This window comes from Engystomops pustulosus, chromosome 6 (genome assembly GCF_040894005.1).
Source record: "Engystomops pustulosus chromosome 6, aEngPut4.maternal, whole genome shotgun sequence".
NCBI lineage: Eukaryota > Metazoa > Chordata > Amphibia > Anura > Leptodactylidae > Engystomops > Engystomops pustulosus.
This window is the reverse complement of record NC_092416.1, coordinates 71680951-71696412: the sequence shown is the minus strand read 5'-3', so window position 1 is coordinate 71696412 and position 15462 is coordinate 71680951. Positions and strand designations below refer to the sequence as shown.

The following is a 15462-nucleotide window of genomic DNA, read 5'->3' as shown; positions in this document are numbered from 1 at the left end:
TAAGAATCTCACATTTCTATCTAATGCATTATTTTTTTATCAATAACTGTATATTAGCAGAGGTTCACCATGAGTAAACCCACCTCATATGTTAACAGTGGGAGTCTTTTTCCTGTGCTATATTTAGTTGCCATTAACCACAAACATTTGGAATTGTTCCAGCATCTGGTAATATTATCATGATAATGTTACCTTGTCCCAGAGCCTTATCTTAATGATACACATAAGTAGCTATGAGGGTGGGATGACATATGAGCTGGCAATTTGCAGCAAAAACAAGGCAAACTGAGACAATATTACTTTTTATTTTTGGAATAGTTTATCTACCTAGGTCTAAACTATGCTGTAGTATGTAAAAGAAGATCAAGAAACATATGTATATAGTAGTAGTTGAATGGAAAATAAGAGGATGATATAGTGACTAAAACTAATATACCAGAGAATATACCAAGGAATTCATATCTACAGGTTCAGACCCAACTACTTATCTGGTATTACCATTGTGTGTCTGAAACAGTCTCCACAAAGTTCTAAGGCTGCACTCTAGTATATATACTCTCTGGTATTAGAGACTGTACTTGTCTTGTTGCTTAGTTGTGCAGTGGGGCCTCCCACTTCATTTTCTAGTTTGGTTAGGGCCTGTTTGTGCTCTCCTCTGAAGGGAATCTTAGTTTCTTGGCAACAGCCTTCATTTCTAAGAACAAGAATAGACTGTCAAGTTTCACATGAAAGTTCTTTCTTTCTGGCCATTGCAAGAGTTTCATAGAACAAACAAATGTGATGCTCCAGATTCTCAACCAGCTCAAAGGAAGGTCAGTTTTATAACCTCTCTAATCAGCCAAACTGTTTTTAGCCGTGCTATATGATATATATTGGACGCACAGCTAATGCCGGTTCAGCTCAAGATCTGAGCCGGTCTGGCATCTGGATACACAGGGTAACTAACAGCCAACGCCCCAGTGTAACACCCACGGTCGGAGTGGGCTCCGATCACGGGTGTTTTACCTGTTAAATGCTGCGGTCAATGCGACCATGGCATTTAGCATGATTTCCCCCATGGCACCCCCCACCCCCCGGCGACGTCTTTGGGGGGGTGCAGATTATTGCTCAAGACCCCAGGGCTGCCTGTCTGCAAGGTGGCGTCAGCCTATGCATGTGCTAATACCCTTAAATACATCAGTATTGCAGAGAATTATCATGAACAAGCAATCAGATTATTGCTTGTTTATGTCCCATGGTGGAAATAAAGAAAAAATGGTTTTCAATAAAAATTTAAGTAATAAATCAATAAAAATACCCATAAGTTCCATAACGCTAAAAAAAGTCTAAATCTTAACACAAACCCCACATATAAAGCATCACCACGTACGTAACAACCCATAGAATAAAAGTAAATAATTATTGAACCCGCACGATGAATGGTGTTAAAAAAAACCCATTAAAAAGCCTCCAAAAATTATGATTTTTACCTATTGAATCCAACAAAAAATGAAAATTTATTCCGTTGCACAGTACAACATGTCCTGCAAAAAAAAGCCATCAACCAGCTCTGTAGCCAAAAAAATTACCGTATATACAGGCGTATAAGACGACTTTTGAAGACAGAAAAATCTTCTGTCTTCTCTGGGGTCGTCTTATACGGCGGGTCCCGGTGCATGGAGAGGGCTCACGGGCTGAGCCCTCTCCATAGCCGGTAAGTCTTTGCTGCATATTGCAGCAAAGGCTTACCGGTAACACCCGCGATCGGTGCTAGCACCGATCGCGGGTGTTTGCAGAGCGATGGCTGCCGGCTGCCTCAAAAAGCTGCCGGCAGCCTCAAAAAGACATCGGGTGCATACTCACCCTCCGTTGGCCCCGATGTCCGCGCGGATCGTCTTCCGCGCAGTCTTCTCTCTTCTGCTGGGCGCCGCCATGCTTTTCCCCGGGGCGGCGCCTAGTATGACGTCAGCAGCGGCGCGTCATACTAGGCGCCGTCCAGGGGAGAACAATGGCGGCACCCGACACGAAGTTAGTGAAGACGGGCGCCAAAGGCAGAAGAGGACCCACGCGGACATCGGGGGAGCAGCTCTGCAGGTCGGGGCCACCGGAGGGTGAGTATATAAGTTTATTATTTTCTATTAATGCTGGGCTGGCTGGATATTACTGGGGGCAGTGCTGTATACTACTGGGGGAAGTGCTGTATACTACTGGGGGCTGTGCTATAATGGTAATGTTGTTGTTGTATGCCTTATGTTTATGAGCAACAGTTTTCCTGCTATATACCTGCATGTCATAAGAATTTACATTAAAAAAAGGACCATGTTAAATTCAAATCTGTTTTTTTTTTTAATTTTTACCGGTGTTTTGTAAGCGTTGGAAAAGGGGTAGTCATATACGGCGAATATATCTTAAACTCTATATTTTAAACAGGAAAGTAGGGGGGTCGTCTTATACACCAGGTCGTCTTATACGCCGGAATATACGGTAAAATGTCACTTGGAAGACGGCAATGCAAAAATGCTTTTTCCCCACATTAGGTTTTATTTGGCAAATTGAGTAAAACGTAAGAAAAAATATTTAAGTGTGTTATCCCCGAAATCGTATTGACCCATAGAATAAAGATAACATGATTATTAGGCTATACCAAAAAAAGTAAAATATCCAATACAGAATTGATGCTTTTCTACTCCTGCCCTCAAAAAAAGTTTCTAAATTTTCAACAATAGGGGATACCAACCCCAAAATGGTAACACTGGAAAAAGCATCTTGGGATTAGTAGTGTAAAGAACATTTTGATTCCAAGATGTTGCATTAATTTTAAGAAATTAAAATGGTAAAAAAAAAAAATGACTATATAAGCGGTGAGGAGTAAATTGGATGAAGGAGCAATCTAAGGAAGTAATGTTTGTTGCCTATTCCCTTACAAAACTAAACCATGGGTATATCCTGGTCAAGTTCTGCAGATTCCTTGTATAGCCAGTTACGTACAAGATAGTTTCCATAGGTTTGTCGGAACTGTATATTTTATAATTGTAGCTTCAGGCAAAAAAAATAAAAAATTTGCCCCAGTGACAATTGGAGTTAATTTTTTTTTTTTTTTTTTTGCTGCAATGGGACCCAGAATTATCAATAAAGCTTGATTATAGACACCTTACAGCTGATCACTACTGCCTGGAAGTAAGGGTACATTCACACACGGTATGCCCACTGTGTGCTTGAGAGGAGGAGGTGACCCCTCCTCCCTCCATATGAAACAGCGGTACACGGCCGCAAACTTGCAAAAATATAGAGCATGCTCCATCTTTGTGCGGTGTTACTCGGTGCCACACGTGTAGCACCGTACCGCTGACGGGCCGCCATTGCCATCTATGGGGCCCTAAGTATAGCCGCATGTTTGTCCCCATGAACGGCCGTATGAATGAGCCCTAAAGTAAAGCTCCCAGAGAGCTTCACCAGAGATCAAAGAGGGCAAGGGGGTCCGTCTGTAACAAGGGGTTGTGTGTAAATCAGGTGTTCTTAAGTAGGGGACTGTCTGTATATACTCCCCCTCCTCACTGCAGACAGTTTTGCCATACAGGATTTAGCAATTTTATGTTTAAAGGACTGGGTGACATTTTTTGACTGATACTGGTTTAGCATGGCTACGCCTTATTATAGAAAATGTATAACCATATATACTGGCGTAATAAGCCGAATTTTTCAGCACAATTTTAATGCTGAAAAAGCTCCACTCTGCTTATCCACTCGGGTATATATATAAAAAATAAACTTAGTACTCACCCTTTTAACACCCCCTGTGGGTCTTCTTAAATCCTCTGTAAATCCTCTTTACCCACTAACATTTGTAAAATCTATCCCATGTAGGTCTGTAATAAAATAAAAACTCAGCATTCCTTCCATGCACTTCTACTCCTCCCCATGACTCCATGGAGACATACTGTGATTTCTGCAATCAGATACATACACGTGGTAGATTTTGCAACAGTTAGTGGGTAAAGGACCTTAGGTGACATCACTCTTTTCAAAAGACAAAGTGCTTAAATGGTGAAAAAGAGTAGAAATGAGTTCGGATGGGAGGGCACGCGCCCTGTGACTCATTCAGGATCTAACTGTATGCTAGGTAAGATAAAGTTGATTTTATGGGGAGAACAATTTTTAGCTAAAAGAAGGGTGTCATTTAGTTCATAGGGCTCTGTGGGAACCTAGCACTAGCTGTATTTGTGAAAAATGTGGCCCCTGGACCAATAAATGTTGTTCAGACCTGGCCTAAATCCTGTTCAGACCAGACATTTAATTAGAAAAATTATGAAATTTCCTTTATGTATTTGTGGAGTCTGAGTCAGTCCATTTATCACAACTTTTACTCCACAAAAATGGTCACCAGCTCCACAGCTCTGCAATCTTCAGTAACCATCTAAAATTATATACACACTGTATACTGTGATAACATTCTACTGTACTGTTTGTATTTTGTATTGTATCACCAAAACTTTCTATAAATATTCAGTTAAGTAAAATTATATACTACTCCCACTATTTAAATTCTATAAAGCCCCCTTGATTACAGCCGGTCCCCTACTTACAAACACCCAACTTACATATGACCCCTAGTTACAAAACGGAGCTCTGAATGTTGGTAATTCAATGCTACAATAACAGTTATCAAATGTGTCTGCAATGAAGCTTTATTGATAATCCTGGTTCTTCTGACAATCCAACATTATTAAAATCCAATTTTCACAGAGACTAAAAACAATTTGGCTGTGGTTACAATTATTAAATATACAGTTCCAACTTAGATACAAATTCGACTTAAGAACAAACCTACAGAACCTATCTTGTACATAACCCGGGGACAGCCTGTAATATGGTGAACTAGCGATCGCCTATTATTTCACATACTGCCTTTTGTTCCATAATGAGATGGTACGTAACAGAGAAAATCTATTCCGCCAGCGTTTCTTTCACCTGGATCTCCATGAACTCAACATGGTACAGATCCTCAGACTTTTCAAACAAGTCAACTACATGGATATTGTTCAACCGAAGAGAGTTTTTAAGGTCATTGGCCCTCTTATACGACATGATCATCTGATGCTGTAGGACACTAAATTTGCAAGGGAATAGTTGTGGAAATCCTCAATGTCAGAGATTATGCACTCTGTAGTGTGAGTTTCTGTAAATTATATCATTCAATCACAAAGTCCTGAGGCAACTCATCCACCTTATAGACCAGGGTAAGCTGATAGGAGTTCATGATTGTAAAAATGTCTGCAAATTTAAGATTATTATGGTTTGAGGAGTCTGTAGATTTGCAACTTGCTTTTCTACTTCCACTCCTAATTTTGGCTTGCAAATACTGATAAAAAATGGATCAGAACACTGCAATATAAATGAAGCCAAACAACAACAAAAAAAACCCAACAATTTTAGCACAGATTAACAGATTTGTAGATAGATTTAAACTGTTTAGACCAAGGAGGAGAACACCTAGTATTATAATTTATTTTATTACAGTCACATTACAAAACAAGAAAACTATGAAATAAGTGCTGGGGAATACTGATGAATGATCCCGCTTATCGTAAAAAGATTAAAATAAAAAAGCTACATGGATGGTGATGCGATTATCCATGGGGTGTGTCCTAGAAAATTCCCGGAGTATGAAAATTGCTAATAAAAAACACGTAATCCACAAGCCATCAAAATCCAGTCTGTGCAAAGTAAAACACACCAAGGTTCTGCCTGCTTAACCTCACTTCTTAATGTTTTCTACCTCCATACTTGCAAGAGCCAAGACTTTGTCTCCAGATCCTAAAACACAAAAAAAAAACCCAAAACATTAATTTTACAGGAGAAAAACAAAGAGTTAAATTAGACATCACACTCTTCATTTGTCAACATCATATCACAATTTATACACAGGTCAATATGCTGGTGACAAATACCTTAGGTTTATAAGTGTGACTGATAACAGCCGTCCAACTAATATTATTTTAACTACTGTTGTTGCTACACTTGTTTTGATTGTGGTACAGGCAGTTCCATGGTTAAGTACAAGATAGGTTCTGTAGGTTTGTTCTTAAGTTAAAATTTGTATGCAAGTCAAAACAGGTATATTTTGTAAGTCAAACCTCCAAATTTTTTTTGTCCCTGTGATGATTGGATTTAAACATGTTGAGTTGTCATGAAAACAAGGTTTAACCCTTTCTGACCAGGCTTTACTAACAGGAGCATTTGTAACAAATTTTCATTATTGGCTTAAAGGGAACCTGTCACCAGGGACCTCATTTTTCACTAAAGACAGATTGTAAAAGCCCATGAAACCTGCAGTGCAAATCTGCCTTTCTGCCTTTTCTAAGCATTTGCATTACAATATAAGTTATAACTTACTCTTGCTCCATGACAAAATCCTGGGGTAGTCACAGGGGCTGGATTTTGGTTTGCATGCATTTCAAAAAACAACATGTGACCTGTTTGAGCTGCAGGCTGCCTCCATGTTTGTGCTCCTGTACATCTTGTCCCTCCCCCACTGATGTCAGGCTGACCAGGCTGTGACCTCTGAGAACCAGCAGGAGGTGGAGCTAGACAGGAGCACAAAGGAGGGGGCCATGCTCTGAGGAGTGGGTAACAGACAAGTCACATGTTTTTTTAAATGCATCCAAACCAAAGTCCAGCCCCTGTGACTACCACAAGATTTTGTCATGGAGCAACAGTAAGTTATAACACACAATTATATTGTAATGCAAATGCTTAGAAAAGGCAGAAAGGCAGATTTGCACTGCAGGTGTAATAAGCTTCTCCAACCTGTCTTTAGTGAAAAATGAGGTCCCTGGTGACAGGTTCCCTTTAAGGGCCATAACTTCTTTTTTGTGCAATAGTGTAAAATTTTTTGCTTCGTTTTTTTTCGTGACACCCAGGGATGGTTCAAAGTTTGCAAATTAACTTAAAATGATCAATATAAATTGCTTTCCCGGCTCTCCTCCTCGCGCTGCTTCAGTGCGATGCTGTGAGGATTGGAGAAGGAAGATACAATAATAATGACTCTAACAGCCTCCTTGCACGATTTGCACAAGAACAGAAAAAAAAACTGCAGCGACGTCTAAAGATGTTGCTGCAGACTCCGGACCCGCTGACGTCTTTTATAGACAACTTTGATAACGCCTATATAGTTGATCATTGCTACATAGGGATAAAGTTCAATAAACTACTGGCATCACAGTGGACACAAAGTCTGTTTGTAATTGCCTATACCCAAAATAATGTATAAGAACACTGCTGTAACTGATAATAGACTATTTCACTTACCTAAACCTTCTGACACCTTCTGAAACTGGCTGAGGGCTGCACCCGCATTCTCTGATAAGAAAGCCTCATCCTCTGGAGTTAGCTATCCAAAAATAAATTGGTTCTTACATTTATTGGACCCATCATTCATTTAAAATAGGTACAAAATAGTGATCATTTGTTCTTTTATCTTTATCTTTCATCATTTTATCTCTCCAGGAGGATGGAAGTAATCAGAAGTAGCTAAAATTGTAGGCATTTTTACCTTTTCTCCGAGTTTCCGAAGAGCGGTCAGAATTTCTCCTTTTTGCTGTGTGTAAATATCTCGGGCCAATTTACCCACCATTAAATCTCGGTCCATCTGCAAAATATGTTAAAAAAAAAAAGAAAGGAGAAACGTCACCTTTTCCACTTTTTCTACATCAATATGCAGTTCTCTACCAATCTTTCACCTCAGCTAACCGCGTCCTCAGCTGCCCAGGTTGCTTCTTGGCAAACATTCTGATGACTTCTGGGGTTTTGAATGCTTGGCTAATGGCTGCTTGAATGGCCTGAAAGGAGGAAGGGAGTTAAGTTTGAGTATATTTTACAAGGGGTCCTTGGACATTAAGGGACCACTGCAACTATTCATAAAAAGAAATAAAAATAAAAAATAATTACTTGGCCCACAATGTGCAAGGTGGTACATAGCAAGTTCAAGTTAAGGGACTTGTAGTGGATTGTTCAATCTCATGTTCTTTATATTTCTACAGGGATTCTGCAGGAGACTCCAACCTATGTCTAACTAGCTGTTGCAAAACTGCAAATCCCAACAGATAAAAAAGAGCTGAAGATTACAAGAACCTACTAAAAGCTGAAGTTTGTTTTTTTTTCAAGGGGATTACCCATGAAAGAAATGTCTAAAATTTTGATCAGCTAATGATGTGTACACAATAAAGATCTTTTTAACCCCCCTACTTTACAATTTTACTTGGTTTTATTGCTGTTTTAGCTCCTATCACTCATTGATGGTCAATGTAAGATTCCAGAGTGTGGGTGAGGACTCTAAGCAGACACTTTATGATTCTTCTCTGCAATAAAATGCTGTGTGCTGACAATGTACTTAGAGTATCAGGGTACAGGTTTATCTACACTTTGAGTTAGCTTCTGAACAGACTACTAGATTTTGACACATAGAAAAAGAGAGATGAGGCAGATCAAAGATGATATCTAGGAGATGGATATAAAATGACACTCTCAGCTCTGCTAACTCGCCGATAACACACACAGTCAGCTCTGCTATATGCCTCCCTCCCAGCTAAAGACCTTATCTTGCCTCTAGCTAGTGGAGTAAGTATCTGCACACTGCTGACTGCTGGCAGGAGGTGCCCGTGTCTGAGTTAGTCTTGTAATGCAGGGGTAGAGAGTACTGCAGTGTGCAGACAAGACAAGCTCTTCATGAGCAGAACCCGATCACAGTTTTACAGTCGTATCCAGGGCCATCCAAGATTATCAGTCCTGGTGTTCACAAAGATAGGATGGAATTATATCTGTGAAATGCTGCGGTTTTGAAAATAGTGAATTAAAGAACGTGTTATCCTGATTATTTTTAAGAATCTTGTCTTTGTGGGAATAACCTTTTAATAGCTGGAGAGGCACAGGTTGCTAAACTGCTTAACAGATTCCTCACCAGCTGCATCCCGCCAAGCTCATCCACCAGGGTCATATTCCCTGCGATAATTTTCTGCAGAGAGTCGTTGAACTCACTCAGCTGCTCCAGTGTCTCCTTCTTAGTCTCTTCATACTCATCAGTGTCCAGCTCCTCTCTAAAAAGAAAATGGGTATATTATTCCATGGCAGGCTGCCATCCCATTTTGCAGACAATGGATTTTTCTGCTACACAGAGGCAATGAGACCTCACAGAGGCGGTTGACACACTTCAGATTTACTGATTATTAATACTTATTACTCACATATATACAAACTTATCAATAAAATGACTATGTCTTAACCCCCTCGTGACCAATGGTTATTGGTGCCCGAATGTCCAGGTCAATTTTTGAAGTTCTGCTTTGTACTTCTGGATATCTCTGGAAAAGCTTTACCTATCATAACAATCTTTGATCATGACAAAAGGATAGTTTTATCAATTACATATTTTTTTTCTTTATAAAATTTGCCAATATTTCATTACAAATGTGAAAAAATAAGCTTTCATTTTTCTGATTGTACATATTTAGGAAAAAAGTACTACTTGTTAAAAAAACAATCTTATTCCATTACCATTTGCCAGGTTCAGCAACAAATGCAGAGGGTACATGAACTTCTGCAAAGTGAAATTCTTTCCTGCAGCTTCTTCTTCATTCTACTTTCAGATGACAGGATGAAGGGGGCACATTTTAAACGCCTATATCTCTTGCAACCTAGCACCTAGAAACAATCGAATACAGGAGGGTCTCCTCTTTAATATGATATTAGCATTGTGTATAGATGCTTAAAAGAAACCTACCACTGCTAATGGTAGATATTAGCTGTAAACATCGGGCACCAGCTCAGGGTGAGCTGGTGCTGGAGCTTACCTTTGCTAGTGTTTTAAACCGCTATATCGCAGTTTAAACACATTTTGATGAACAGACCCGAGGTAGCTTTGGCGCTGCGCGCGTGACGCCTCCGGCACTTCCTATGAAGGCGCGTGTGCGGCACCGAGGCTGCTTCGGGTCTGTTCATCAAAATGTGTTTAAACCGCGATATAGCGGTTTAAAACACTAGCATAGGTAAGCTCCGGCACCAGCTCACCCTGAGCTGGTGCCCGGTGTTTACATCTAATACCTACCATTAGCAGTGGTAGATTTCCTTTAACAGAACCGGAGATATCCATTCTTAATAATCGGGAACAGAAAGCTGTACATAAAAATTAAAATGTTTTGGTGCAACTATAGAGATAGATATGTGCGGTTCCCTGAAGCATCCATACACAATCCATACAGATTCTCCTGTTTAATATGACCCCAGAATTGTTTCCAGGTGCCAGGGTTTAGGAGGTATTTAGAAACATTTAAAAACATACTTTCTGCACATGGCATGTGCAAATAGGGCATGGATAGCAGTATGGCAGTCGTGAAAGGGTTAAAGATGGGTGCCTCTACAGAGGAGTACTATACCTGCATTCTTCAAGGTCCTGAAGCTGTTGCATGAGGCGATCAAGTTGCTCCTCCAAGTTCTGTCGGAGTTTGCCAGTCTCACTCTTCCCTCTAGATGCCATTTCTATGTCCAAGTAAAAGGATTGCAAAATTGCAGTTCATGTACAGAGTTTAATAACCATCTTAAAACCATCTCTGCTCTACCAGACAGTACCACACTGGACTGCATTCACACACTGAATTTGAATTGTGCTTTAAAACACAATGTAAGTGCATTGGGGAGGATGCGTTCAGGAACTAGCAACACATGTTTTGCTTTGTTAACTGGCAACTGTAATGCAACATGTGAAAGCAGTTCACATTACGTTTTGATATGCAACCCAAAGGCTCTACCTGTGATCACATGTTGAGGTAACACTGTCTTACCATCATGTTTAGCTAGCGTAATTGAAGTGCGATGTTACCTTAATAAGTGATCTCGAATGGAGCCTATGGATTCCTTTTCAAAAAGCTACGCAAACGCCACATGTGAATGAGGCCTGAGGTTCTTGTGCTGAACAAAATTGTTTACCCATCACAGGGTGTGGAGAATGTGGTGGTAATGTAACTAGTCTTTCCACTGGGAAAGACTAGTTCTACTTAACCTCCACATTCTCCACAACTTGCTAAATACTTAATGCAATTAAAGCAAGAAAGGAGAAACTTATGACAGGATTGAAATATGAGGATACAGGAAACCCCGAGGGCTGCTTAGTAGCATCATGTGATGACTAAAAATCTCCTGAGGCTGCGTTCACATGATGCCATGCAAATTTGTCATGGCTTGTACTATAGGTACTTATGCATGTAAGCCAGAGATGTACCATAAGTAATGCACCGGAGTATTAAAAAAATAAATCCAATACATGGGACACCTAGAACACCAAGTACACGCTGTCTGCCTGCACCACAGTCTTACTGCTACAAGAAGACTACAAAGCGCTGCCCTCCTTCTTTGTCTAGAAATATGTGGCGGAACTGCAGCTCAAACAGAGCTATATCACGAGCAGCCATGAGTACAGGACAAGGACAGCGACACCTTCAACCTAAACCTGCCGCCCGCACCACAAGCCAGTGACAGGTAATAGAAAGAGAAAGACAGCGCCGCCACGTTGCTCCACCCTACCTGACTCCGAAATTGGCTTCACTAGGAGAGCGCATTCTGATGATGTTGCGGGAGGCTAACCAATAGACGTGGAGAACAGCGGTTTCATCCAATCAAGCAGAGCGTTTCCACCTTGTGCAGCTTGTATTCTCTTCCCCCACGTTGGTGGTAAGTTGGGGGTTATTGGTGCAGGGAGGTGGGGGATGGATGTGTGCTCTTACTGTGGTCCCGAGTAATGATGTTTGTACATGTAGAGCAGCGGACAACCTCAAGGAGAGTAAATACTAGGTGTGAACTGCAGTGGAATTCAAGACAGAAAAGACATGAAACTACCAGCGGTCCTTGCCCCACGTTTCTTATCTCCTTTGGTTATTGTGGGCTCTTCTCTGTATGTCTATGGCCTTCTCAAGTCTGGTACCTCCAATATCAGACAGTGGCTAGTGAGACTTTCTTTGTATGTCCAGGACCACCTCATGTAGCTCACCATGACCTGGCATATTCATGACTGTCTGCAAGGTGATCATGTAGCTATGCTGCTCGACTCCTCTGAGGACCTGCACACTTGGCTATGTGCATGTGTTATAAATGGGTAGAGAGTAATAAACTGCTCCCATATCTATTGGCTTCCTTTTACCTGGCCTTCCTAGTACTGTGCCCTGTCTCAATGTGCAGGGAATAGAAGCCCCAGTAATCTTACTCCAAGTAAGTGAAACCTCATGGGACTATCTTCCTGTTAATATGAGGTTGGTAGAATCCGACAGGGAGGCAAGGACTCCTAGAAACATAGATAAATATGATGCCTGTATATCTAGAATGAATTTGGCCTTGGGAAACTGGCCTCAGTTTCAGTTTCGGTACCCACATTCATTCAGGGGTGTAACCAGAAGAGGCAGGGCTCCATAGCAGACTTCTGAATGGGGCCCACTTCCCACTTCAAAAAATATACATATTTGTATACTCGCACAAATGTATATACTTCTATACATACAGTTCTGTATTCGTATGCACATTTATCCAGTCATGCACACACGTATAGAGCATATACACTTACAGTGCCATATACAAATGTACAGCATATATACACATACAGTATTCACACACCATATAAACATATAGCATATATACATCACATACAGTATATGTTATATACATGTTATGCTGTACAATGTGTAGCATAAAATGTATATAATGATGCTCCTCCTCCATTCTTTAGTGTGACAGATAGGATAATGGGGCCCCTTGACATAGCAGCTGCTATGGCTGCTACCACTGTAGCTACACCCCCGCCAGGTGTGGATCATAAAGGAATAGAACTACACTCACCGGCCACTTTATTAGGTACACCATGCTAGTAACGGGTTGGACCCCCTTTTGCCTTCAGAACTGCCTCAATTCTTTGTGGCGTAGATTCAACAAGGTGCTGGAAGCATTCCTCAGAGATTTTGGTCCATATTGACATGATGGCATCACACAGTTGCCGCAGATTTGTCAGCTGCACATCCATGATGTGAATCTCCCTTTCCACCACATCCCAGAGATGCTCTATTGGATTGAGATCTGGTGACTGTGGAGGCCATTTGAGTACAGTGAACTCATTGTCATGTTCAAGAAACCAGTCTGAGATGATTCCAGCTTTATGACATGGCGCATTATCCTGCTGAAAGTAGCCACCAGATGTTGGGTACATTGTGGTCATAAAGGGATGGACATGGTCAGCAACAATACTCAGGTAGGCTGTGGCGTTGCAACGGTGCTCAATTGGTACCAAGGGGCCCAAAGAGTGCCAAGAAAATATTCCCCACACCATGACACCACCAGCCTGAACCGTTGATACAAGGGAGGATGGATCCATCCATGCTTTCATGTTGTTGACGCCAAATTCTGACCCTACCATCCGAATGTCGCAGCAGAAATCGAGACTCATCAGACCAGGCAACGTTTTTCCAATCTACTACTGTCCAATTTCGATGAGCTTGTGCAAATTGTAGCCTTAGTTTCCTGTCCTTAGCTGAAAGGAGTGGCAGCCGGTGTGGTCTTCTGCTGCTGTAGCCCATCTGCCTCAAAGTTCGATGTACTGTGCGTTCAGAGATGCTCTTCTGCCTACCTTGGTTGTAACGGGTGGCGATTTGAGTCACTATTGCCTTTCTATCAGCTCGAACCAGTCTGCCCATTCTCCTCTGACCTCTGGCATCAACAAGGCATTTCCGCCCACAGAACTGCCGCTCACTGGATGTTTTTTCTTTTTCGGACCATTCTCTGTAAACCCTAGAGATGGTTGTGCGTGAAAATCCCAATAGATCAGCAGTTTCTGAAATACTCAGACCAGCCCTTCTGGCACCAACAACCATGCCACGTTGCTGCCATGTGATTGGCTGATTAGAAATTAAGCGTTAACGAGCAGTTGGACAGGTGTACCTAATAAAGTGGCCGGTGAGTGTATATGAACTATATCTTCTCTATTTTTCATTCTGCAGCACTGAACTGTAATCATGATGGAAAATATCACAGACTGAGCGTCATGTGTAGAGATGAGCAAACCTGAACTTTTTGTTTGGGGTTCAGATGTTGGCATCCAATTCAGAAATATGTCTGGGTAACGGGGGGCACATTCGACCCTGAACAGAAAATTTGGGTCCACTCATCTTTAGTTGTGTGTTTTCAACCTAAGGGTGATGCCACACATCGCATATTTAACCTGTTTTTGGTCCGTTTTTAAGCAGTCCGTTAAAAAACGCATGCGTTTTTGAAAATGCAATAGTTTTTGACCATTTTTAATTAAGATAATTGGTAAAACCTGTCAAAAACGCATGTTTTTTTTTAACGGACTGCATAAAAATGGACCAAAAACGGGTTCAAAATGCCATGTGTGACATCGCCCTTAGTCCTGCTGCAAATGTGGTATTGACACTCTTAATCTTATTTGGTTCAGAATCCAAACATAAAGATGGATTTCCTGAAGATTCATGCTATCTTTCTGTGAAATCAGCAACACTTGCATAAGATTCCAAGGAACTTATTGCAGTACATGCTGCATATCTGCACAGTGTGCAGGGATCCTTAAATTGAGTTCTATGTGACAGATTTATCTTACACTGGTGCTAGGTGCTGCAGTGTATAATGTATGCTCTGCCACTGGAGCTGGATTAATCAGGAGGATCAAGCGGGGCCTCGCTGTCGGGCAATTCTATGCCAGGCAGGGCTATTGCGTCTGGACAGGCACAGGATATAGCTGGTGCACAGGCACGGGGCAGGAAAAGCCCAGCATTGGCTTACTCCGCCACCAGGGGCGCCCCCTTTATACTCCTCAATGGCCACTTGCCAAGTAGGTGGCATAAGGGTGGGGGCAGGTGCAATTCCTTGCTGTGTGTCAAGAATTGTACCTATTTCATGTTTTCTGGAGTACAAGCCCTGATAAACCTGTCCTTTTGTCTTTAGACAGTCTAGGCTCACTTAACTTATCGGTAGAAGTTTTAATACCATCTTCCTTGTTTCTGCCACTATTTCATCCTTTTTGCTTGTTTGTGGTCCTCCTAAAAAAATTTTATGTGTCTTTCATGCACATGCCCTGGCCATGGCAGGGAACAAATGTCAATAATTTATTTGCTGTACTTTGAATATTTCCTACCAGGATTGCTCTTACTAGTTCTTCTTTGAATTTGTTTTGATAATTTCCCATTATAGGACATATTTGTTATGCCTTCATATTTTAGTGTTACAAAATACACCTGTCCTGGACCGGAGGTTATAGTGCAAAACAATTGCAACTTTTTCAGACGTCCACACCTGGATCTCTGTGATAAATCAAGCGTAGCAGTGTGAGATTTTGTGACGGCAGACTTTGCAAAACAGGTGTAAAAGTTGAAATTTAGGCATAATTTCACTAAAATGTCACAAAAAAAGAAGAAAAAAAAATATATAAAAGTTTGAAAAATT

The 15462-nt window shown here is 41.1% G+C and overlaps 2 protein-coding genes across 4 annotated transcripts in view; one reads left to right on the top strand and one right to left on the bottom strand.

The window, feature by feature from the left end:
* Positions 1-5464: 5464 nt before the first annotated feature.
* Positions 5465-11685, bottom strand: LZIC (leucine zipper and CTNNBIP1 domain containing). Of its 2 annotated transcripts, none has more exons than XM_072156499.1 (7): positions 11551-11685; positions 10407-10509; positions 8936-9071; positions 7719-7817; positions 7532-7627; positions 7288-7369; positions 5465-5793 (listed from the first exon to the last, which is right to left on the bottom strand). In XM_072156499.1, the coding sequence occupies exons 2-7, from the start codon at positions 10505-10507 to the stop codon at positions 5735-5737; spliced, it is 573 nt and encodes a 190-aa protein (XP_072012600.1). In that variant the 5' UTR covers positions 10508-10509; positions 11551-11685; the 3' UTR covers positions 5465-5734. The 2 variants fall into 2 exon arrangements, with proteins under 2 accessions (XP_072012600.1, XP_072012601.1); XM_072156500.1 differs by lacking the exon at positions 11551-11685 and adding an exon at positions 11344-11368.
* Positions 11543-15462, top strand: part of NMNAT1 (nicotinamide nucleotide adenylyltransferase 1) — a 31629-nt gene continuing 27709 nt past the window's right edge. The window contains exon 1 of one of the 2 annotated variants that reach the window (XM_072156496.1): positions 11543-11697. The gene's annotated coding sequence lies outside the window, so the exon portion shown is untranslated. The remainder of the gene's footprint in view (positions 11698-15462) is intronic. The other variant, XM_072156495.1, reaches the window with a different exon arrangement.

Excerpts from the sequence above, each read along its gene's own strand:
- LZIC (XM_072156499.1), bottom strand. The coding sequence starts at position 10,507 with ATGGCATCTAGAGGGAAGAGTGAGACTGGCAAACTCCGACAGAACTTG. Across the intron at positions 7,818-8,935 it reads AGCTTGGCGGGATGCAGCTG|GCCATTCAAGCAGCCATTAG; the intron begins GTGAGGAATCTG and ends TCCTCCTTTCAG. Across the intron at positions 7,628-7,718 it reads TGAGGACGCGGTTAGCTGAG|ATGGACCGAGATTTAATGGT; the intron begins GTGAAAGATTGG and ends CATATTTTGCAG.